Source organism: Panulirus ornatus, chromosome 19 (genome assembly GCF_036320965.1).
Source record: "Panulirus ornatus isolate Po-2019 chromosome 19, ASM3632096v1, whole genome shotgun sequence".
Taxonomy (NCBI): domain Eukaryota; kingdom Metazoa; phylum Arthropoda; class Malacostraca; order Decapoda; family Palinuridae; genus Panulirus; species Panulirus ornatus.
The window spans coordinates 8430637-8456071 of record NC_092242.1 but is presented as its reverse complement, the minus strand read 5'-3'; the positions used below and the strand labels follow the sequence as shown (position 1 = coordinate 8456071).

Here is a 25435-nt window from a genome sequence, read left to right as displayed (position 1 = left end):
TATACAAGCATTTGAATATCATATCTTTCAATTTTAAAACAAAATGTTTTTTGAGCTGAAAAATACCCTGAACTATTACCTGCAATTTTTGGCATTTTTCTCAGAAAAATAGATTTCCTTTATAAACTCATTATAATAAGTATTTTTCTTGGTGAATACATATCTGGTGTTAGAATATAGTTTAGTCATCTTTAGGACATTTATTTAAGCTGTTAAATGAAGGTTATTTTGAAATATTTTCTGCTCCTTTTTATCGTATTTCCCGGGTATGTATCGGTAATTGAGAGCATTATGATATATTTTCCATGATTATTTAAAGTATAGAAGTGTTTGAATATCATATATTTCAATTTTAAATCAAAAAGTTTTTTGAGCTGAAAAATACCCTGAACTAATACCTGCAATTTTTTGCATTTTTCTCAGAAAAATAGATTTCCTTTAAAAACTCATTATAAGAAGTATTTTTCTTGCTGAATACAAATCTGGTGTTAGAATATAGTTTAGTCATCTTTAGGACATTTATTTAAGCTGTTAAATGAAGTCAATTTTGAAATATTTTCTACTCCATTTTTATCGTATTTACCGGGTATATATCAGTAATTGAGAGCATTATGATATATTTTCCATGATTATTTCAAGTATACAAGCATTTGAATATCATATCTTTCAATTTTAAAACAAAAAGTTTTTTGAGCTGAAAAATATTTTGGCATTTTTCTCAGAAAAATAGATTTCCTTTATAAACTCATTATAATAAGTATTTTTCTTGGTGAATACAAATCTGGTGTTAGAATATAGTTTAGTCATCTTTAGGACATTTATTTAAGCTGTTAAATGAAGTCAATTTTGAAATATTTTCTGGTCCTTTTTATCGTTTTTACCGGGTATGTATCGGTAATTGAGAGCATTATGATATATTTTCCATGATTATTTCAAGTATAGAAGAGTTTGAATATCATATCTTTCAATTTTAAAACAAAAAGTTTTTTGAGCTGAAAAATACCCCGAACTATTACCTGCAATTTTTGGCATTTTTCTCAGAAAAATAGATTTCCTTTAAAAACTCATTATAAGAAGTATTTTTCTTGCTGAATACAAATCTGGTGTTAGAATATAGTTTAGTCATCTTTAGGACATTTATTTAAGCTGTTAAATGAAGTCAATTATGAAATATTTTCTGCTTTATTTTATCGTATTTACCGGGTATGTATCGGTAATTGAGAGCATTATGATATATTTTCCATGATTATTTCAAGTATAGAAGTGTTCGAATATGATATCTTTCACTTATAAAACAAAAAATTTTTTGGGCTGAAAAATACCCTGAACTATTACCTGCAATTTTTGGCATTTTTCTCAGAAAAATAGATTTCCTTTATAAACTCATTATAAGAAGTATTTTTCTTGCTGAATACAAATCTGGTGTTAGAATATAGTTTAGTCATCTTTAGGACATTCATTTAAGCTGTTAAATGAAGTCAATTTTGAAATATTTTCTGCTCCTTTTTATCGTATTTACCGGGTATGTATCGGTAATTGAGAGCATTATGATATATTTTCCATGATTATTTCAAGTATAGAAGTGTTTGAATATCATATCTTTCAATTTTAAAACAAAAGTTTTTTGAGCTGAAAAATACCCTGAACTATTACCTGCAATTTTTGGCATTTTTCTCAGAAAAATAGATTTCCTTTAAAAACTCATTATAAGAAGTATTTTTCTTGCTGAATACAAATCTGGTGTTAGAATATAGTTTACTCATCTTTTGGATATTTATTTAAGCTGTTAAATGAAGTCAATTTTGAAATATATTCTGCTCTTTTTTATCGTATTTACCGGGTATGTATCGATAATTGGGAGCATTATGATATATTTTCCATGATTATTTCAACTATAGAAGTGTTTGAATATCATATATTTCAATTGTAAAACAAAAAGTTTTCTGAGGTGAAAAATACCCTGAACTATTACCTGCAATTTTGGCATTTTTCTCAGAAAAATAGATTTCCTTTAAAAACTCATTATAAGAAGTATTTTTCTTGCTGAATACAAATCCGGTGTTAGAATATAGTTTAGTCATCTTTAGGACATTTATTTAAGCTGTTAAATGAAGTCAATTTTGAAATATTTTCTGCTCCTTTTTGTCGCATTTACTGGGTATGTATCGGTAATTGAGAGCATTATGATATATTTTCCATGATTATTTCAAGTATAGAAGTGTTTGAATATCATATCTTTCAATTTTAAAACAAAAAGTTTTTTGAGCTGAAAAATACCCTGCAATTTTTGTCATTTTTCTCAGAAAAATAGATTTCTTTTAAAAACTCATTATAAGAAGTATTTTTCTTGCTGAATACAAATCTGGTGTTAGAATATAGTTTAGTTATCTTTAGGACATTCATTTAAGCTGTTAAATGAAATCAATTTTGAAATATTTTCTGCTCCTTTTTATCGTATTTACCGGGTATGGTTCAGTAATTGAGAGCATTATGATATATTTTCCATTATTATTTCAAGTATGGAAGTGTTTGAATATCATATCTTTCAATTTTAAAACAAAAAGTTTTTTGAGCTGAAGAATACCCTGCAATTTTTGTCATTTTTCTCAGAAAAATAGATTTCCTTTATAAACTCATTATAAGAATTGTTTTTCTTGCTGAATGCAAATCTGGTCTTAGAATATAGTTTAGTCATCTTTAGGACATTTATTTAAGCTGTTAAATGAAGTCAATTATGAAATATTTTCTGCTCCTTTTTATCATATTTTCCGGGTATGGAATTTTTGGCATTTTTCTCAGAAAAATCGATTTCCTTTATAAACTCATTAAAAGAAGTATTTTTCTTGCTCAATACAAATCTGGTGTTTGAATATAGTTTAGTCATCTTTAGGACATTTATTTAAGCTGTTAAATGAAGGCAATTTTAAAATATTTTCTGCTCCTTTTTATCGTATTTACCGGGTATGTATCGGTAATTGAGAGCATTATCATATATTTTCCATGATTATTTCAAGTACAGAAGTGTTTGACTATGATATCTTTCAATTTTAAAACAAAAAGTTTTTGAGCTGAAAAATGCCCTGAACTATTATTTGCAATTTTTGGCATGTTTCTCAGAAAATAGATTTCCTTTAAAGACGCATTATAAGAAGTATTTTTCTTGCTGAATACAAATCTGGTGTTAGAATATAGTTTAGTCATCTTTAGGATATTTATTTAAGCTCTTAAATGAAGTCAATTTTGAAATATTTTCTGCTGTTTTTTATCGTATTTACCGGGTATGTATCGGTAATTGGGAGCATTATGATATATTTTCCATGATTATTTAAAGTATAGAAGTGTTTGAATATCATATCTTTCAATTTTAAAACAAAAAGTTTTTTGAGCTGTAAAATACCTTGAACTATTACCTGCAATTTTTGGCATTTTTCTCAGAAAAGTAGATTTCCTTTAAAAACTCATTATAAGAAGTATTTTTCTTGCTGAATACAAATCTGGTGTTAGAATATAGTTTAGTTATCTTTAGGACATTCATTTAAGCTGTTAAATGAAGTCAATTTTGAAATATTTTCTGCTCCTTTTTATCGTATTTACCGGGTATGGTTCAGTAATTGAGAGCATTATGATATATTTTCCGTGATTATTTCAAGTATAGAAGTGTTTGAATATCATATCTTTCAATTATAAAACAAAAAGTTTTTTGAGGTGAAAAATACCCTGAACTATTACCTGCAATTTTGGCATTTTTCTCAGAAAAATAGATTTCCTTTAAAAACTCATTATAAGAAGTATTTTTCTTTCTGAATGCAAATCCGGTGTTAGAATATAGTTTAGTCATCTTTAGGACATTTATTTAAGCCGTTAAATGAAGTCAATTTTAAAATATTTTCTTTTCCTTTTTGTCGTATTTACTGGGTATGTATCGGTAATTGAGAGCATTATGATATATTTTCCATGATTATTTCAAGTATAGAAGTGTTTGAATATCATATCTTTCAATCTTAAAACAAAAAGTTTTTTGAGGTGAAAAATACCCTGAACTTTTCTTTTTTTTATACTTTTTCGCTGTCTCCCGCGTTTGCGAGGTAGCGCAAGGAAACATACGAAAGAAATGGCCCCCCCCCCCCATACACATGTATATACATACGTCCACACACGCAAATATACATACCTACACAGCTTTCCATGGTTTACCCCAGACGCTTCACATGCCTTGATTCAATCCACTGACAGCACGTCAACCCCGGTATACCACATCGCTCCAATTCACTCTATTCCTTGCCCTCCTTTCACCCTCCTGCATGTTCAGGCCCCGATCACACAAAATCTTTTTCACTCCATCTTTCCACCTCCAATTTGGTCTCCCTCTTCTCCTCCTTCCCTCCACCTCCGACACATATATCCTCTTGGTCAATCTTTCCTCATTCATTCTCTCCATGTGCCCAAACCACTTCAAAATACCCTCTTCTGCTCTCTCAACCACGCTCTTTTTGTTTCCACACATCTCTCTTACCCTTACGTTACTCACTCGATCAAACCACCTCACACCACACATTGTCCTCAAACATCTCATTTCCAGCACATCCATCCTCCTGCGCACAACTCTATCCATAGCCCACGCCTCGCAACCATATAACATTGTTGGAACCACTATTCCTTCAAACATACCCATTTTTGCTTTCCGAGATAATATTCTCGACTTCCACACATTCTTCAAGGCTCCCAGAATTTTCGCCCCCTCCCCCACCCTATGATCCACTTCCGCTTCCATGGTTCCATCCGCTGCCAGATCCACTCCCAGATATCTAAAACACTTCACTTCCTCCAGTTTTTCTCCATTCAAACTCACCTCCCAATTGACTTGACCCTCAACCCTACTGTACCTAATAACCTTGCTCTTATTCACATTTACTCTTAACTTTCTTCTTCCACACACTTTACCAAACTCAGTCACCAGCTTCTCCAGTTTCTGACATGAATCAGCCACCAGCGCTGTATCATCAGCGAACAACAACTGACTCACTTCCCAAGCTCTCTCATCCCCAACAGACTTCATACTTGCCCCTCTTTCCAAAACTCTTGCATTTACCTCCCTAACAACCCCATCCATAAACAAATTAAACAACCATGGAGACATCACACACCCCTGCCGCAAACCTACATTCACTGAGAACCAATCACTTTCCTCTCTTCCTACACGTACACATGCCTTACATCCTCGATAAAAACTTTTCACTGCTTCTAACAACTTTCCTCCCACACCATATATTCTTAATACCTTCCACAGAGCATCTCTATCAACTCTATCATATGCCTTCTCCAGATCCATAAATGCTACATACAAATCCATTTGCTTTTCTAAGTATTTCTCACATACATTCTTCAAAGCAAACACCTGATCCACACATCCTCTACCACTTCTGAAACCACACTGCTCTTCCCCAATCTGATGCTCTGTACATGCCTTCACCCTCTCAATCAATACCCTCCCATATAATTTACCAGGAATACTCAACAAACTTATACCTCTGTAATTTGAGCACTCACTCTTATCCCCTTTGCCTTTGTACAATGGCACTATGCACGCATCCCGCCAATCCTCAGGCACCTCACCATGAGTCATACATACATTAAATAACCTTACCAACCAGTCAACAATACAGTCACCCCCTTTTTTAATAAATTCCACTGCAATACCATCCAAACCTGCTGCCTTGCCGGCTTTCATCTTCCGCAAAGCTTTCACTACCTCTTCTCTGTTTACCAAATCATTTTCCCTAACCCTCTCACTTTGCACACCACCTCGACCAAAACACCCTATATCTGCCACTCTATCATCAAACACATTCAACAAACCTTGAAAATACTCACTCCATCTCCCTCTCACATCACCACTACTTGTTATCACTTCCCCATTTGCGCCCTTCACTGAAGTTCCCATTTGCTCCCTTGTCTTACGCACTTTATTTACCTCCTTCCAGAACATCTTTTTATTCTCCCTAAAATTTAATGATACTCTCTCACCCCAACTCTCATTTGCCCTTTTTTTCACCTCTTGCACCTTTCTCTTGACCTCCTGTCTCTTTCTTTTATACATCTCCCACTCAGTTGCATTTTTTCCCTGCAAAAATCGTCCAAATGCCTCTCTCTTCTCTTTCACTAATACTCTTACTTCTTCATCCCACCACTCACTACCCTTTCTAATCAACCCACCTCCCACTCTTCTCATGCCACAAGCATCTTTTGCGCAATCCATCACTGATTCTCTAAATACATCCCATTCCTCCCCCACTCCCCTTGCTTCCATTGTTCTCACCTTTTTCCATTCTGTATTCAGTCCCTCCTGGTACTTCCTCACACAGGTCTCCTTCTCAAGCTCACTTACTCTCACCACCCTCTTCACCCCAACATTCACTCTTTTTCTGAAAACCCATACAAATCTTCACCTTAGCCTCCACAACTATTACCTGTAATTTTTGTCATTTTCTCAGAAAAATAGATTTCCTTTAAAAACTCATTATAAGAAGTATTTTTCTTGCTGAATACAAATCTGGTGTGAGAATATAGTTTAGTCATCTTTAGGACATTTATTTAAGCTGTTAAATGAAGTCAATTATGAAATATTTTCTGCTCCTTTTTATCGTATTTACCGGGTATGTATCGGTAATTGAGAGCATTATGATATATTTTCCATGATTATTTCAAGTATAGAAGTGTTCGAATATGATATCTTTCACTTATAAAACAAAAAGTTTTTTGGGCTGAAAAATACCCTGAACTATTACCTGCAATTTTTGGCATTTTTCTCAGAAAAATTGATTTCCTTTATAAACTTATTATAAGAATTATTTTTCTTGCTGAATACAAATCTGGTGTTAGAATATAGTTTAGTCATCTTTAGGATATTTATTTAAGCTTTTAAATGAAGTCAATTTTGAAATATTTTTTGCTCCTTTTTATCGTATTTACCGGGTATGTATCGGTAATTGAGAGCATTATCATATACTTTCCATGATTATTTTAAGTAAAGAAGTGTTTGAATATGATATCTTTCAATTTTAACACAAAAAGTTTTTTGGGCTGAGAAATACCCTGAACTATTACCTGCAGTTTTTGGCATTTTTCTCAGAAAAATAGATTTCCTTTAAAAACTCATTATAAGAAGTATTTTTTTTTTTGCTGGATACAAATCTGGTGTTAGAATATAGTTTTGTTATCTTTAGGACATTCATTTATGCTGTTAAGTGAAGTCAATTTTGAAATATTTTCTGCTCCTTTTTATCATATTTACCGGGTATGTATCGGTAATTTCGAGCATTATGATATATTTTCCATGATTATTTCAAGTATAGAAGTGTTTGAATATCATATCTTTCAATTTTAAACCAAAAGTATTTTGAGCTGAAAAAATACTTGCATTTTATACCTGCAATTTTTGTCATTTTTCTCAGAAAAATAGATTTCCTTTAAAAACTCATTATAAGAAGTATTTTTCTTGCTGAATACAAATCTGGTGTTAGAATATAGTTTACTCATCTTTAGGATATTTATTTAAGCTGTTAAATGAAGTCAATTTTGAAATATTTTCTGCTCCTTTTTGTCGCATTTACTGGGTATGTATCGGTAATTGAGAGCATTATGATATATTTTCCATGATTATTTCAAGTATAGAAGTGTTTGAATATCATATCTTTCAATTTTAAAACAAAAAGTTTTTTGAGGTGAAAAATACCCTGAACTATTTCCTGTAATTTTTGTCATTTTTCTCAGAAAAATAGATTTCCTTTATAGATTCAATATAAGAAGTATTTTTTTTGCTGAATACAAATCTGGTGTTAGAATATAGTTTAGTCATCTTTAGGACATTCATTTAAGCTCTTAAATGAAGTCAATTTTGAAATATTTTCTGCTCCTTTTTGTCGTATTTACCGGGTATGTATCGGTAATTGAGAGCATTATGATATATTTTCCATGATTATTTCAAGTATAGAAGTCTTTGAATATCATATCTTTCAATTTTTAAACAAAAAGTTTTTTGAGCTGAAAAATACCCTGAACTATTACCTGCAATTTTGGTATTTTTCTCAAAAAAATAGATTTCCTTTAAAAACTCATTATAAGAAGTATTTTTCTTGCTGAATACAAATCCGGTGTTAGAATATAGTTTAGTCATCTTTAGGACATTTATTTAAACTGTTAAATGAAGTCAATTATGAAATATTTTCTTCTCCTTTTTATCGAATTTACCGGGTATGTATTGGTAATTAAGAGCATTATGATATATTTTCCATGATTATTTCAAGTATAGAAGTGTTTGAATATATCTTTCAATTTTAAAACAAAAAGTTTTTTCAGCTGAAAAATACCTAATAATTTTTGACATTTTTCTCAAAAAAATAGATTTCCTTTAAAGACTCATTATAAGAAGTATTTTTTTTTTTTTGCTGAATACAAATCTGGTGTTAGAATATAGTTTTGTTATCTTTAGGACATTTATTTAAGCTGTTAAGTGAAGTCAATTTTGAAATATTTTCTGCTCCTTTTTATCATATTTACCGGGTATGTATCGGTAATTAAGAGCATTATGATATATTTTCCATGATTATTTCAAGTATAGAAGTGTTTGAATATCATATCTTTCAATTTTAAAACAAAAAGTTTTTTGAGCTGAAAAATACCCTGAACTATGTATTACCTGCAATTTTTGGCATTTTTTTTTTTCAGAAAAATAGATTTCCTTTAAAAACTCAATATAAGAAGTGTTTTTCTTGTTGAATACAAATTTGGTGTTAGAATATAGTTTAGTCATCTTTAGGACATTCATTTAAGCTGTTAAATGAAGTCAATTTTGAAATATTTTCTGCTCCTTTTTATCATATTTACCGGGTATGTATCGGTAATTGAGAGCATTATGATATATTTTCCATGATTATTTCAAGTATAGAAGTGTTTGAATATCATATCTTTCAGTATTGAAAAAAAAAGGACTTTGAGCTAAAATATACCCCTAACTGTTCAGGGGCGTATCTGGAGGAAATCGCGCCCCTGGCTTGATTAAAAATGTACATACAGTGGATGTATATAAAAATATGTAAAGTGTTGAAGAGTTAGGCCAAACTTAAATTCATATAAACTCTTAAAAGACTTATTTGATCCATATTGTAACGTAGAAGCGGTAATGCATTTGATTGTAGCAAAATATTACTATGATTGAAATGTAGGCGAGAGTCTTTTTTTTATCTCACAAAACCAAACCGTTAAGTTTGTCATTTGGGTAGCATATGTCAAAAGGCAAAACTTGTTGAGTGGCGCCTCCCCAGGGCACCTGCCCTCCTTGCCGTACCCTAGACACGCCATTGATTCCAAATCTAATGTACAGATGCCATTGCAGTTGATCGCTAAACCAAATGTTTATAGTCCTTTTTTTTGTAATGTTTATATGATGAGAGTATTCTTGCATCATGAATGAATAGTAAACTAGTAATTGAGTTTCTTTTACGATTGATTGTGGTAGGTTAATGTGTACCGTTTAACTACGGACTTTTGTCCGTAAAAAAAAAGTCTTAGAATGGGCCAGATTTCAACAGCTGCTGATTCAAGTTGTAAGTTGTTTGTACAAATAGTATCTTGTGGTCATATTTGTTGTTAGTAGATAATTAAAGTTAGGTCTATAACCAAGGGAGCATCAAGGTGGCATTTTTTGTGTTGATTTTTTTGACGCCGTTTTTTTTCATAAATTTGCGCGAGTTTTGCTGTCCATCGAGCATTGCGGAATAGTTTATCAAGCCAAGATCTATGCTAAAAAGTGCAAATTATAACTTAATTATAATATATGGTCCTCTAAAATAGTTGGTGATTAATATTTCGCGATAGATTTATAATTTTTTTTTCATTGTTGAAGTTAAAATTTATTTTATTAACCTTGATAATCATAAGTAGCTCTCATTTGTTTTGTTGACCAATTGAGCAGGTGTGGATTGAACTGATTGGCAAATATTTTTCGCCATGACCTCTGTATTATTTGCTATAGGGTGGACACCATAGACCGAAGAATCTTTATTGAATATGAAGGTTCTGTTGTTGTTTGTGGGACATTATAGCTCATATGTACGCTAAGAAGTGAAAGAAAGACGCACGGTACAGTAACGCTGGTGCTCAGAGTTCTTTGCTTTCCAAGGTACTTTTGTGGTATATACCTTAAGTTTCTTTTCTCGCCAACGAAAAGCACACCCAAATACGCTTTTTTTTTTTTTTTTAGCACACCCGAGCTTTCCGCACTCTCTGATAGACCCGCTTAAAGTTTACAGAGCCACGACTTTCTCAACGACCAGCGCCATCATACTTATGTTGACGAAAACGAAATGACGGACTCGTTGATTTTCTCCGCGTTTGTGACAAAGTACACGATAATGATAATGGAGATTTAAAAAGATTAAGCAACATATTTACACAAGAAATGCATGTGGGACTCCGTCTGAACGAGGGGTCGAACGGCTTGACCGTTCCATGACAGGAAAGGTTTACTTTTGTCATTAATCCAATAGTTGACAATCATGCAAACTGCCTCCATCATTATGAATGCGCTAAAAAGTTCCACATCTATACAGACACAGCCATCCCGTTTGGAAGCCGTAGCTAAGGGTCTTTAACGCGTAAATTCATGAAACCTGTATAATCATATACTCTCATTGGAACTTGCCCTCCAGGACCAGTAAGATTTTAAACCATACTCGCCCTCATTCACAGATAATTCCTTTACACAATCTGTCGTTGAATATTTGTCCAGAGCTTAACAATCAAGTAGGTGATCCCAGCATGAGCCTTATAGTCATTAGTTCACCCTTAATCTGACTCTTGGACCCATTAAATGTCGTATTATGTATTCGATACTGCCCAGCTTCGCAAACTAGTTAATTTCCTTTAACCTCACCTGTATGTTAGTTGGTCAGACTGTTATGCTTCTTATGATCATTAAGTGACCCTAATCTAGAACTGTATCCACTGGCCAACCTCTTACTGAACCTAACGGTTGTTAGCTAACCCCTGACCTACACAGGCTCAAGTTGAAACCCAGTGATCAAAACATCATATGGCACAAAAAGAAACTCTCAATTTTGTATGGCAGTCCTACTTACAATGGTACTGTAACTCATTATACTGCCATAATTATCAGTTGTCTGGAAGGCATATGCTGGTTGAATTAGTAAATAATGGCACAGAATGCAGAAATGCACTTAATGTCATGGATTTCTTTTCTTTTATGATAACGGTCTTATTTTATATGATTGTATTTAATTAAATGTATTCATTAGGTCATAACGTTTTATGATGACTGCTGTTGCTGAATTCTAGGCAATCTGGTTGTAGATTTGGCACCCAGACCCTATTCCTGTAAAATCAAAAACACGTCAAAAATTCCCTGTTGTGTATTTATATGAAAAAGAATGGTGAAAAGTAGTATTTAGAGGAAATAGGTGAGAAATCCTAATGTGACCACAGGAGTCAGTCAAAAAGTGACTCCACCTTGACCCTCTCAGCCACTGGTGGTGGAACTTTGATCTTAATATCACATTTTTGCTGTAATACAGTGACTCCCTGTTAGTTTGTTCCTTGGCCTCATTGCAGGTGAATGACACAGTGACTCAGGGTTTGACTCCATTGCACTATGCTGTATGGCAGCGGTACCCAGAAGCTGCTGAGTTTCTCATCAGTGAAGGTAAGCAGTTCTAGTTGAAGTAAAAAGTGCTATATTGATTTCTGTATTTGAAGTGGTAGATGAAGTACTTACTGGTTTCTTATGATTATAATGATCCTGTAAAGAATAAGGGTCTCTAAGGATACAGAAACAGTAACTTAACATACATGCATGTATGCTTTTTTCATACATGTATCCTGTTTTTGGGATTAGCAAGGTATTTCTAAGAATAGATGAAGATATTGCCTCATTTTCTCACATCACCCTTATGTCATATATGACTCATCAAAACCAAAGCCCCCTATCCCCAACCAGGCCTTACAGACCTTTCCATGTTTTTCCTGACCATTTCATACATGTATCCTGTTTTTGGGATTAGCAAGGTATTTCTAAGAATAGATGAAGATATTGCCTCATTTTCTCACATCACCCTCATGTCATATATGACTCATCAAAACCAAAGCCCCCTATCCCCAACCAGGCCTTACAGACCTTTCCATGTTTTTCCTGACCATTTCATACATGTATCCTGTTTTTGGGATTAGCAAGGTATTTCTAAGAATAGATGAAGATATTGCCTCATTTTCTCACATCACCCTCATGTCATATATGACTCATCAAAACCAAAGCCCCCTATCCCCAACCAGGCCTTACAGACCTTTCCATGTTTTTCCTGACCATTTCATATGTCCTGGTTCAGCCCATTGACAGCACATCGTCCCTTGTATACCACATTAGTTTTCTTCCTTTGTGAGGCTCCTGCTGCATTCAGGAAACTGGCCACATCCACTGGTCAGGCTTACACTTCATAAAGTTTGTGATGTGTGCATGTCTTTGTGCAGAGAGTTCAGGACAATTAAGTAGTAGTGTACAGTGTCTTCATTATAGTAATTACGTCACAGGCATGACAGGTCCCAGGATATATTGAAAAGATGTTTGTAGTTTTGAAGGGATGGGTGACGTCAAATGCATAGATGGGTAAGTTTGATTCATGTTTGTCTGGGTAGTTTCTGATGGGTGTGGAGTTCAAGTTAGGTTAGTGTTTTTTTTTAGCACTTTTCAGGTTATTTCAGTGTGTATGTGTTTTGTTGGTGTTCTATTTATTGGGGGGGGGGGGGGGGGGGTGGACTGTATGTAGAAGTTACTGAAGTGTGAGTCATGGGTAAGATTTTTATTTCTATTTTAGGTCTTGTGGCTAGTTATTGATTCATGTAGGCTGGAGAGGTGTAGGACCTGATGCAGAGAATTGAGTGCTGGGCATGTTGAGGTGGGATTTTATTGTAGGGATCTTTGTTTCATTGTGTAGGTGTTGAGTCCTGCTAGGCAGCCAGTTATTGTTCATAGTGTACTATTTTTTGTGGTTTGCAGCTTTGTTATACTTTTGAGAGGATGGGAGACCAGGCAGGTGAGGCATAGAGTAAAGTGGAGCTGATAGATAGTATGAAGAGGTTATTGAGGGATTCTTTTTGTATTCCAAATCTAGAGCCAGTTAGTGTTCTAAGGGCATTTAGTTGTTACTTTTTGTGATAATGTTATTGGTAAAAGTACATTTCGATTTCACCAAGGAAAGCACATAAAGTAATATCACATATATTTACTTCCATTGGTACTTGTAATACATTTAAGGTATTGAATAACAATTAGTTCTAAAATAAACATTGAACTAGATGCAAAATAGAATGATTTCATAATGACAAAAAAGTAGTATTAAAGAGCCGAGCAACTTAAAACTAACATAAAAGGGCTGAGAACAGTTACTATTGCCAATATAGGAGAATTGAAAACTAGTTATACACACACGAAAATCATTGGTACCTATCTTATTCAGTAGAAACAGTTTCACTTGGTTCTTAAAAACATCTTTAGGGTGACATTGTTTGACTAAGAGTGGAAGATCATCCAGTAAAACTATACCAGTTTACATGAATAAGTGCTTACCAAAATCTCTCCTCTCGGTAGAAGACATGATAAGTCATTCAGTCTTGTTCTGTACTTGTGCATATTCTGAACCATATTAACATTACATCATATTTATTCTGAGGTACATCTTATGTATTCTGAGGCACTACCATTTATTTTTTTAAAAGTAACCCTGGCCCAGTTTCTATGAAAGGTATGTGTTTCCTTTTGTTTTCCTAACATGCTCACTCTCCTGATATGTTTCCCCTTCCTATCTTGATTTTAATCCCTCTGCTTTCCTTTGTCATGTGACATCCAGTCTTTTTCATCCTCAACACCACCATCTCCTGCAGGCTGTGACATCAATGCCAGAGATGACATAGGTTACACAGCACTGCATTTGTCAGCTGAGCATGGTTACACTGAGATGATGCAGGTCCTCCTTAAGCACGAGGCTCAGATCAACTTCAATATCCCTCCAGAGGATGAGGAGGATTTCCCAACAGATGCCTTTGATGAGCCTCTCCGTCTGGCTCTCAAGGTGGGTTTCATCCAACTGTGTCTTTTAGACCATGTATTGCTGTTAGTTCACAAAAATCATGATATTAGTAGGGATCATTATATACAACTTTCTTTGTACTTGGTAGGAACTCTTATTATTTCAGGATATGGGATATGGTATCTATATGCTCTCTATTGGCTTGGTCACAGATACCTAGAGGGCTTAGGACAGCATCCTCATCCAAATTGTAATGTCTCTGAGGTTGGTAGGGATAGTGTTGTCTTCTTTGTCAAGTCATTCCATTCCTTACTTCATTTGACTTTTAAATATTTTTCATCTTTTTTAAAAGTAATTTGAATTCTCCTATACCTGTGCCTGCACCTTGAGGGAGTTCCAGGTAGGAACAGGCATCAGAGATGTAAATTGTTATTAGGTGATAAATCCAAATTTAACCCAACCTGACTCAGCAGGAAATAACCATACGTAAAATTTTGTCCAAACATTACTTGGTTGATGGCCTCTTAGGACCTGCTTGTGTGATACAGATGTACTATTGCAACTGTGTTCCTCTATAATCCCTCTGTATTCTACATGGCAAGACCTATCATCTGGACAAGTTTGTTGCTCTTGGAAACAATAATGTTAGACTTTAGTGGAATGTCCTGTATACTGTAATAACATCTTTTCTCGATGACCACTCCTCCTTGGTAGATTTATGTAGTAGCCTTGTAGATTTATGTAGTAGCCTCAATCACTAGTCTGGTAACTGCAACAGAATCTAGGGAGGCACTTCCTTTTGAATCACTAGCCAGTCTGGTTGATGCATCTGAGGAGTTTATCATATATCAGTACCTTGCATTATACATTGGCATTTTATTAGCTCTAAGATGTCAAAAACATAAGCTGGTCATTTCAGGCCCATACCAGTGGCTGCTATTTGAATTTTTGCCTTAGGTTTGTATTGGATTGGCTATCAGAAGTGTAGATCACATCCTTTTCATTTTAAATGGATAATTTATAATGGACAAACTGCCTCAAGGACCAAAACCACCAGAAACCAAGATTACTCTCAGTTCAAGGATCATTGCTTTAAGGGCTGGTAAGTGGTTCATGACCCATCATACTTGCTAGTGACTATACCTCCAGTTGGTAATATGTATCATTATGGGTATTCATCACAATTGGGTTTTATGGATATCCGACACTGGTGATTGACTCTGGGTAATTGCAATGGGTTTAATCTATCTCAACAAACCTAATATGTACTGATGAAAATTTATCCAAACATTGTATTAATGACCATACATTTTAACTGTTTGATTTTTGGCAGGCTTAATTTTAGATAAGACATGGCCAAATTGGAGATGGAAGGATGAGATGAAAAAGCTTTTGAGTGATCAGGGCTTGAACATGCAGGAGGATGAAAGACATGCATGGGATATAGTGAACTGGAACATTGTGTTATCCAGGGGTGAATGTGCTCTCATTGTGAAGCAGCTGGGGTGGACAGTGAGAATAGTGAATAAGTGGTGACATGGGGTATGATAGCACATGTTAAACAGATTTACCAACTCTGAAAATTCATTTTTCAAGTTGGCAGTATTCTTGAATATGCTAGACCACAGATTTTAGGTGTTTATAATTCGTAGGGACTGAGATATTTGATGGATTGACTGACTGTACTGCAATGCATTTATTGGTTTCTGTTTCAAAGGAACTAATCTTCAAAGTGTTCCCCTATAACTTAAACTTTAAGATACAAGAACATTTCAAAGTTCGAAATCTTGGAAGTCAGTCTGGAAGATCTGAAATTTGTCATGAAAATAATCTTACGTGAGAATTTTAAAAACTACCTTTTTCAAGGGGAAGTTACATAAAAGTTGCATTTGCATGTTAAGATCCTAACCAGAATTGTTCATGTGAATTTAAGTGTACAGTAAGGAAGGTTTGGTATTGAAGGTCTCTCTGGTTTTGATATGTATTTGTAGATCACGTCATGTTGTAAAATGTACATGTAAATTTTTTCAGATCTTCCAATATATTCATAAATTCCACTGGGAGGCTCAGGTCATGTGCACTCTCAGGAAATCTAATGATATGCATTTCACCTTTTCCCCTAGCATGATCACTTTGAGGCGGCCAAACTGCTACTGGAACATGGTGCAAATCCCAACACCAGGTACTTTTTTGGCTCAGAGATCAACCTTGTAAATCCTTTCAACACTCAGCTACTTCACCTCCTGCTTTCATATGGTGCCAATCCAAATGCCCGAGACCGTCAGGGTTTCACACCCATCATGAAATGTTGTCGTCTCCAGCAGGTATGTCCTTATAAGGCATTGTTGAGAAGGAAGCAGGATTTTTTGAGACTGAGCCAAAATGTTCTCATTAGCATTGCTAGCTGTTAACAGTCTGTCTTATTTAAGATTTCATTGTTGATGGATTTTCATATATATATGTATATATATATATATATATATATATATATATTTTTTTTTTTTTTTTTTTTTTTTTTTTTGCTGTCTCCTGCGTTTGCGAGGTAGCGCAAGGAAACAGACGAAAGAAATGGCCCAACCCACCCCCATACACATGTATATACATATGTCTACACACGCAAATATACATACCTACACAGCTTTCCATGGTTTACCCCAGACGCTTCACATGCCCTGATTCAATCCACTGACAGCACTTCAACCCCGGTATACCACATCGATCCAATTCACTCTATTCCTTGCCCTCCTTTCACCCTCCTGCATGTTCAGGCCCCGATCACACAAGATCTTTCTCACTCCATCTTTCCACCTCCAATTTGGTCTCCCACTTCTCCTCGTTCCCTCCACCTCCGACACATATATCCTTTTGGTCAATCTTTCCTCACTCATTCTCTCCATGTGCCCAAACCATTTCAAAACACCCTCTTCTGCTCTCTCAACCACGCTCTTTTTATTCCCACACATCTCTCTTACCCTTACGTTACTTACTCGATCAAACCACCTCACACCACACATTGTCCTCAAACATCTCATTTCCAGCACATCCATCCTCCTGCGCACAACTCTATCCATAGCCCATGCCTCGCATCCATACAACATTGGAACCACTATTCCTTCAAACATACCAATTTTTGCTTTCCGAAATAATGTTCTCGACTTCCACACATTCTTCAAGGCTCCCAGGATTTTCGCCCCCTCCCCCACCCTATGATCCACTTCCGCTTCCATGGGTCCATCCGCTGCCAGATCCACTCCCAGATATCTAAAACACTTTACTTCCTCCAGTTTTTCTCCATTCAAACTTACCTCCCAATTGACTTGACCCTCAACCCTACTGTACCTAATAACCTTGCTCTTATTCACATTTACTCTTAACTTTCTTCTTTCACACACTTTACCAAACTCAGTCACCAGCTTCTGCAGTTTCTCACATGAATCAGCCACCAGCGCTGTATCATCAGCGAACAACAACTTACTCACTTCCCAAGCTCTCTCATCCCCAACAGACTTCATACTTGCCCCTCTTTCCAAAACTCTTGCATTTACCTCCCTAACAACCCCATCCATAAACAAATTAAACAACCATGGAGATATCACTCACCCCTGCCGCAAACCTACATTCACTGAGAACCAATCACTTTCCTCTCTTCCTACACGTACACATGCCTTACATCTTCGATAAAAACTTTTCACTGCTTCTAACAACTTGCCTCCCACACCATATATTCTTAATATATATATATATATATATATATATATATATATATATATATATATATATATATATATATATATGATTTGATATGCTGGAATTTAGCTGAACATATAATTACAGAATTTTATGCATTAAAGATTATAATATTCCAGAATGGCGAAAAATAGACAAAGAATCCTGTTAAAAGTGTACTTAGGTATGTGCATGGAATGGTATGCTGTCATAGCTAAAGCATGCTGCTTATTGGATCTGTATCTTATGATGTCAAATGGAGTTGTTGGAAATATTAATGAGAGTATGTTGCCATTAGAGTGTTGCTCATGTTGTTAAAAATTAGCAACAGTTGTAGTCTTGATTAATGTTCTACTTAAAAGTTATGCATGTTAAGTTCTCTAACAGTTTTTAATTTTCACTTTGGAGCAAGTTGGCTATTACCAGTTTTCATTTTATTTATATTTGGTATATATTCTCGTCAGAAAATACCAAATAATTTCATAAAGGTATACAGGTCCAGGAGTTTATACATTTGTTGACCATAGCTAAGATTATGAAAATTAGGTGCTCTTCATATTATGTATCAGCCTGTTTCAAAAGCTGGTAATGTCCAAACTTTGTGAAACTCTTTGTGATGGGGTTTTGCTTGAGAGCTCTTGCATCACCATTTTAACCCAAGAGTTTCTGTTATTACAGTCGCTTTCATCAAAAAACGCTGACCTTACAAAAGAGTTACACATACTGAATATTTCAATTGCATTACTGTATTTTCAAAATCCTTAATTTTAAGTTGAAAACCAGTTTACCGTTTGTGTGTATCAGAATTAAATTTTTTTTCCATTCTTATTTTTGTTGTCTGTGGACTGACAGCCTGCCCAAGTTCTTAAAACAGAACTTACTTTGCTTCTCCAAAATTGATTGATGATATTTATTGGCTTTGTTCTTTTCTTCGTTTTAGAGATAGCCATCTTGACGTAATTAGAAAAACATACACACTGTCCCTGTATTATTGCTTGACCTGATTGGGTGCTTTAGCATAGTCTGCAGTAGCCTTAATTTTGATACTTTCCACTGTGCCTGATAACACCTTTGTAGCTCCCCTTTTTTCTGGTGTAGAGTAATACTCTAACCACCATTCTCCCTCGTGAGCTCTTCCTCTCTCTCCCGAAGGATGCGTCAGAAGAGATGGAGAATCGTGATAACATCTCGGGAGAGGAGGTCCTGCAGCACTTCGCCCAGACCCTCATGGTGAGTGATTGCTGCAAGGGGAGGACCTGGTTCTTTGTGCTCTTACCTTATGCTTTTTCTGATTTCACCACATATGGTATTGTAGCCTCTTCCATAGTCTTGAGGGGTTGCAGATCCATGTTTTTGATTTGCAGACAGTTTACTGTTTTCTAGATTTCATTATTATCTTAAGATATTCGATACCTTGATATAAACTGGTATAACATGTACCTTAGATTTAACTTAAAATTATTCTGCTCAGAAAAATTAATGCTATTTACTATTAAGCAACATGGAGTTGGAAAGATAACCTTGCATACTGAACCTTCTGCATAATGCTTCTTTCACCTATGGAAATTAACACTGAGTAATCCATTTGAGATATTATTTGATACAAAATCATTAGCTCTGCATTCAGTGTATTTGCTAGTGCAGATACATCTTGATTTGGATGGATGGGTCATATTTCTTGATACACTACCATACATTTTTCAGTATTAATTCCACAGCTTTTATGTTAGAACTTGCAAATATTAGATTATGTATTCATATACTCTTATTCATGGTTGGCAGTATAATAACCATCATTTTGTTTTCAAAGTCAGTGTTTCCAAGTCTTGGATATATTCATGCTTTTCTATTTTCGAGTAATTTACTACCTGAACTGGAATCCACATTTCTATTGCTTTTTATGTTGGAAAGGTAGATGCGTGTTAATTCTTTAAAAGATAGTAGAAAAATCTTACTTATCATGTTCCATTCCTGACCCTCTGCTCCATCTAGCCACTATTGTAACACTGTCCTCATCACCTCATCCATATGTTTATTTAAGCAGTCACAACACAAATCATACTGTAAATTTAGATTTAGATATTCTTTATTTAGTTATAAAACATTACTATAAAATCAGTTGATGAAAAATTCACTTAATTAAAATTCACTTATTGTTTAACATCACTGTATCTGAATTGAATGTGATTTTTCATGTAAGGATATTTTCAAGAACATTAACAGTAAATTTCAGTAACCTAAAGAGATAAAAAGTTAGCAAAAATGTGCAATAACGGGATAAAGATTTAGGAAGAAACTGCACTAGACTGCTTTTTCATATTTTATGAGAACACTTTTCATATGTAAACATTCCATTAAACTCTGAAAAAACTCTCATTAAGGACATATTTATCTTCACCTTTTTCATATTTAACTGTAACCTCGTATGGAATCAGCTGAAGGTGTGATGTGGTGTAGGTAACATGGGTTTTTCTTCTAATTGTCTATAGAAGGGCAAGGAACCAGGTCTTGCATTATAAGCATCCTAGACTACCTTATGTCTGACACAACCAGGCCCTAGCTCTATGAGTACATGTACTTCACATTCACTATATACTATCATTCTGTCTGTCTAGTAACCCAGTTGTACCAGTTTTGATAAAGTTTGATAATTATCAGCTGTTGTCTCCATTTCCATTCTCATATCTATTGTGAGCAGATGAACCATAAGAACATTGATTTAAATTGTAGCCTAAATTTTCATTTTGGAAGTCTGCTCCAAGTCCATGACTACTTTAAGGAAATGAGTGCTGGGTCCTGAAATGTTGTGTCTGATGGCCTGTCTAGTGTCAGTCACCCCTGTGCCGGCATTGGCCATGAACTCAAGAATAAAAAGATGGATTTTGTATTAATTGTTTTTCTTATGCATGGAGTCTGTTGTTATTTTTTATATTTTTTTCATTTATGTGTAAAAACATTGTTCAGTGCCGGCAAGCAGCTTCACTCATTGTGATTTTTATATTTCATAAGCCAAAAATGACCTCCAGAAGAGTGTCCACAAACCACAGTCTTATATGTGAAGTCACTGTGAGAAATTTAATATGCTTGCACCTTGTGTATGCTGCTTTTGTTTTCATAAAACAGTTCTGGAATGTGGTAACTTCATCTCACACCATTGCTAGTTGTCTCTCACTCATGCTATCCAGGACTCTAGTAAAAGTGTTGCTCCAGCTCATTACTCAAGTTGAAAATACAAGCTGACTGCTCACACAATATGATCAAGATGATTGGTTAACAAGATGGGCTGCATCATCACTTAAACCATAGGTATAATCGCTTTGTTTTATGTGGCCTGTCTCACCATCATCCAGACATGACTGCCAACTTTGCACTGATGCAGCTGTCTTCCACAACCCCCAAGATCCTTCTCAAAGGTTGCAACTAGTGGGGCAGTTATCAACCAGAATTCTGTACAGTTTGCTCTGTCTTTCTACTAAAGCACTATGATTAGTGACTTGTGGCACTTGATCCCTACAAAGCAGTATGTCTTAACACAGAACAGTAACCAAAATTAACCATGAAATAAGTTATACAGGAAAAAAATGGTGTTTTTATTCTGTTTTTTGAAATAACATGGTCATCAGCATATTTTTGCAACTTAAACCCCCATTATCCAGTGCTTTTTCAGCAGACTACCTCCTAAGTGCAGTTTTCCAGAACTTAGCCGTAGAACACACAACTTGGTTTAAGATGTGCACTTGTAAACAGGAAAGAATCATGTGGTAATGGTTGACAGGTTTAGTTAAATTGGCTTGACTATAACATTTAAACAGCTGACTTGATAATTGAGTTACCAACTGGACTTAAACTGTGGCTCATAGCCAAGGGCATTGTGGCCCCATATTAGAGTGTTGTGACTCAGGGCTAGTTATATCATTTTCCCTCTGAGGTAGTTAAGGTTCCTGACCAATGTGATGGCTTCTGGCTAATCATGTCATAGCTCCTAGCTAAAGGCATCATGACACCCGGCCAGAATGTGGCTCTTAGCTAGTGATGTTATGGTTCTTGGCTGAGGGATTATGGTTCATGGTCAACGATGTCCTATCGCTTTACTTATGCCATGATTGCTTTTAGTCATTGATGCCTCAGTAGGAATAATTCTAATGTGCATGAGTATTTGATGTGTTCACTATCAGTGTATGGTGTGATGTGTTACCCCAAAAGTATTTAGTATATCATAAAAACGATACTGTGAATCATTATTCACAAAGTCATTTTTTTCCCAGTATCCTTAGCTTGATTAGTTTTATGAGAAGATTCTTAAAACATATTCCCTCAAGTAACATAGTTATTGGTAAATATTTATGCTACAGTCCAAATCGAGAGCTTCAGTAATTTATCATTATTTTAAATGTGCATGTTAGAAGCTCATTTCTGCCTCTAACCATACAGTCTTTAATGCCATTTTTGCAGGATGCTCCCTATGTCCTTCAAGTGATCCTCCTGGCCTTCAATGTTTACATTGATTCAATGACATACAAAGCTCTTTTGCTGCCACAGCATTGACCTTTAATTTCTCTACACTGGCTTTGTAGCTTCTCTTTCGTATAGTACCCACCTGTGTTTTGGGAGCGATAGTGACGGTTATGTACTTAGTGAGCCAGCACTTCAGCGGTTCTCAACTTGCATTCCTTTGACCGAGGTAGCTGTGGACTGCTGGCATTTTGTCCACAAATATGTAATTTCTCCTTGTCACACGTAATGTTTGACATCTCTTAACTCACACAACTCATTCTTTATAATTCTAGATTTTCTTTTGGTGAGCACTGTGAACTATCCCAGCCTTTTGGCAAAGTGATGGGAGCAATAGATAGAAGTAGCAGGTAGAAACTTTAGCTAGAAGTATTGGATAGGAAGATTAGGCAGGAGCATTAGGTAGAAGTAGTGAATTGGAACATTAGGTAAGGTACTCGATAGGAACATTTGGTAGGAGCCTTTGGAAATGCTGTGCTAGAGTTTTCCTCTCTTAGTGGCCTGTTAATGGTGAGGCACTAAAGGCTAAAAATTGGCACTATAGTTACCAGTTATAGAGACTTCTGCTGTGGTCACCCCCTTGAGGGGGTTTCGTATAGGGAATGGGCATCAGAAAGGTGAAAGGTGGAAGGTATTAAGAATATATGGTGTGGGAGGCAAGTTGTTAGAAGCAGTGAAAAGTTTTTATCGAGGATGTAAGGCATGTGTACGTGTAGGAAGAGAGGAAAGTGATTGGTTCTCAGTGAATGTAGGTTTGCGGCAGGGGTGTGTGATGTCTCCATGGTTGTTTAATTTGTTTATGGATGGGGTTGTTAGGGAGGTGAATGCAAGAGTTTTGGAAAGAGGGGAAAGTATGAAGTCTGTTGTGAATGAGAGAGCTTGGGAAGTGAGTCAGTTGTTGTTCGCTGATGATACAGCGCTGGTGGCTGATTCATGTGAGAAACTGCAGAAGCTGGTGACTGAGTTTGGTAAAGTGTGTGAAAGAATAAAGTTAAGAGTAAATGTGAATAAGAGCAAGGTTATTAGGTACAGTAGGGTTGAGGGTCAAGTCAATTGGGAGGTGAGTTTGAATGGAGAAAAACTGGAGGAAGTGAAGTGTTTTAGATATCTGGGAGTGGATCTGGCAGCGGATGGAACCATGGAAGCGAAAGTGGATCATAGGGTGGGGGAGGGGGCGAAAATTCTGGGGGCCTTGAAGAATGTGTGGAAGTCGAGAACATTATCTCGGAAAGCAAAAATGGGTATGTTTGAAGGAATAGTGGTTCCAACAATGTTGTATGGTTGCGAGGCGTGGGCTATGGATAGAGTTGTGCGCAGGAGGATGGATGTGCTGGAAATGAGATGTTTGAGGACAATGTGTGGTGTGAGGTGGTTTGATCGAGTAAGTAACGTAAGGGTAAGAGAGATGTGTGGAAATAAAAAGAGCGTGGTTGAGAGAGCAGAAGAGGGTGTTTTGAAATGGTTCGGGCACATGGAGAGAATGAGTGAGGAAAGATTGACCAAGAGAATATATCTGTCGGAGGTGGAGGGAACGAGGAGAAGAGGGAGACCAAATTGGAGGTGGAAAGATGGAGTGAAAAAGATTTTGTGTGATCGGGGCCTGAACATGCAGGAGGGTGAAAGGAGGGCAAGGAATAGAGTGAATTGGATCGATGTGGTATACCGGGGTTGACGTGCTGTCAGTGGATTGAATCAAGGCATGTGAAGCGACTGGGGTAAACCATGGAAAGCTGTGTAGGTATGTATATTTGCGTGTGTGGACGTATGTATATACATGTGTATGGGGGTGGGTTGGGCCATTTCTTTCGTCTGTTTCCTTGCGCTACCTTGCAAACGCAGGAGACAGCGACAAAGCAGAAAAGAAAAAAAAAAAAAAAAGATAGATATCCATAGATATCCATCTTTAACAGGCTTATACAGACTTTACATCCTAGAATCTCTGACATTTTTGTCCATTTTACATATTTTCTGCTCTCTTCAACCTCCACGTAAACTTATTGGTACCCTTCTAATGTTTAGTACCTTACACTGTCTAATTAACATCTCTACATATTTGATCTTTAATACGTCTGTTATCGGTTTGACACTGTTGTGTTGATCTTTTATGCCTCTGCACTGACTTTCTGCCTAACTTTTGACATTTCTGTTCGATGAATGCTTCCAAATTAATTTTTGAAATCTTTGTTATGATCATAATTCCTCGGTGTCTTTTACTACAAGTTCATGTTCAGCATGTCTATTCTGACCTTTGGCATGTCTTCCTTGTATCTCTGTTAATGTTTACCTTGTATAGTAATATTGAAACCTGCACTAAAAGAACCTTTGTGCTGTTTAGAAATTGGTCTTTAACTTCAGTAACACTTTTAAGTTGACTCTACTCCTTGTATTGACATTTTCAATGTCACATTCATATTTTAACATCCCTACAAAGCCTAAGGAACAAGCTATATGTTGGTATTTTCTTTAGGATCATTACTGAGCTCTGTTACCTTTGTTGTGCTAGCAGCATTGAAAGAAATACTGTATAAACCTTTGTTTTTACTTTTTTTTTCTTTTATCAACAAATAACTTTGCCTACCCCATATATTTTCACAGGTGATACATGTCTGATTAAGGTTTATAGCAGGTACAGGCACACGATGCTTTCAGGGTAAAATCATCATACACCGGGTCACTGAGACTAATGTTTCTAATGGTACGTGTACCAGCAACTCTCCTCAGTGTGCCTCAGGCTATCTTTTAGGGAAGGATTTTTTCTTTACTCCTGGCTGCCACTTGATTTCGAAATTTCACTCCTGGGCATTGTATTGTGCTTCAGGATGTTTAGCTTTTTCCTTTGTAGAGAGGAGAGGGCCCGAGTTCATGTCTGGAAGCAAGAAAATGGAGATACACATTAGATTTCGGGTTGTACAAGGTGCTCAGAATTTACTATCAGGCAGCTGCTAGCTAAATGCTCTTGGTTTCCCTGATAATGTCATCCCACTACGAAAACCTATCCCTAGTCACCCATGGAAGACTCTTAGATCTACACCTAACTTCGTAAAATGAGAAGTATTGAAGCAACCCTGCATTTCAGCTGCCAAACTCAAGAAAAAACATCTTAA

The 25435-nt window shown here is 35.7% G+C and overlaps 1 protein-coding gene across 2 annotated transcripts in view; it reads left to right on the top strand.

Annotated features, from left to right (window-relative positions):
* Nucleotides 1-25435, top strand: part of LOC139755370 (ankyrin repeat domain-containing protein 61-like) — a 74104-nt gene that overhangs the window by 32720 nt on the left and 15949 nt on the right. The window contains exons 3-6 of one of the 2 annotated variants that reach the window (XM_071673583.1): nucleotides 11626-11716; nucleotides 13948-14135; nucleotides 16217-16417; nucleotides 18972-19049. In XM_071673583.1, the coding sequence (XP_071529684.1) occupies nucleotides 11626-11716; nucleotides 13948-14135; nucleotides 16217-16417; nucleotides 18972-19049 (558 nt within the window). The remainder of the gene's footprint in view (nucleotides 1-11625; nucleotides 11717-13947; nucleotides 14136-16216; nucleotides 16418-18971; nucleotides 19050-25435) is intronic. The other variant, XM_071673584.1, reaches the window with a different exon arrangement.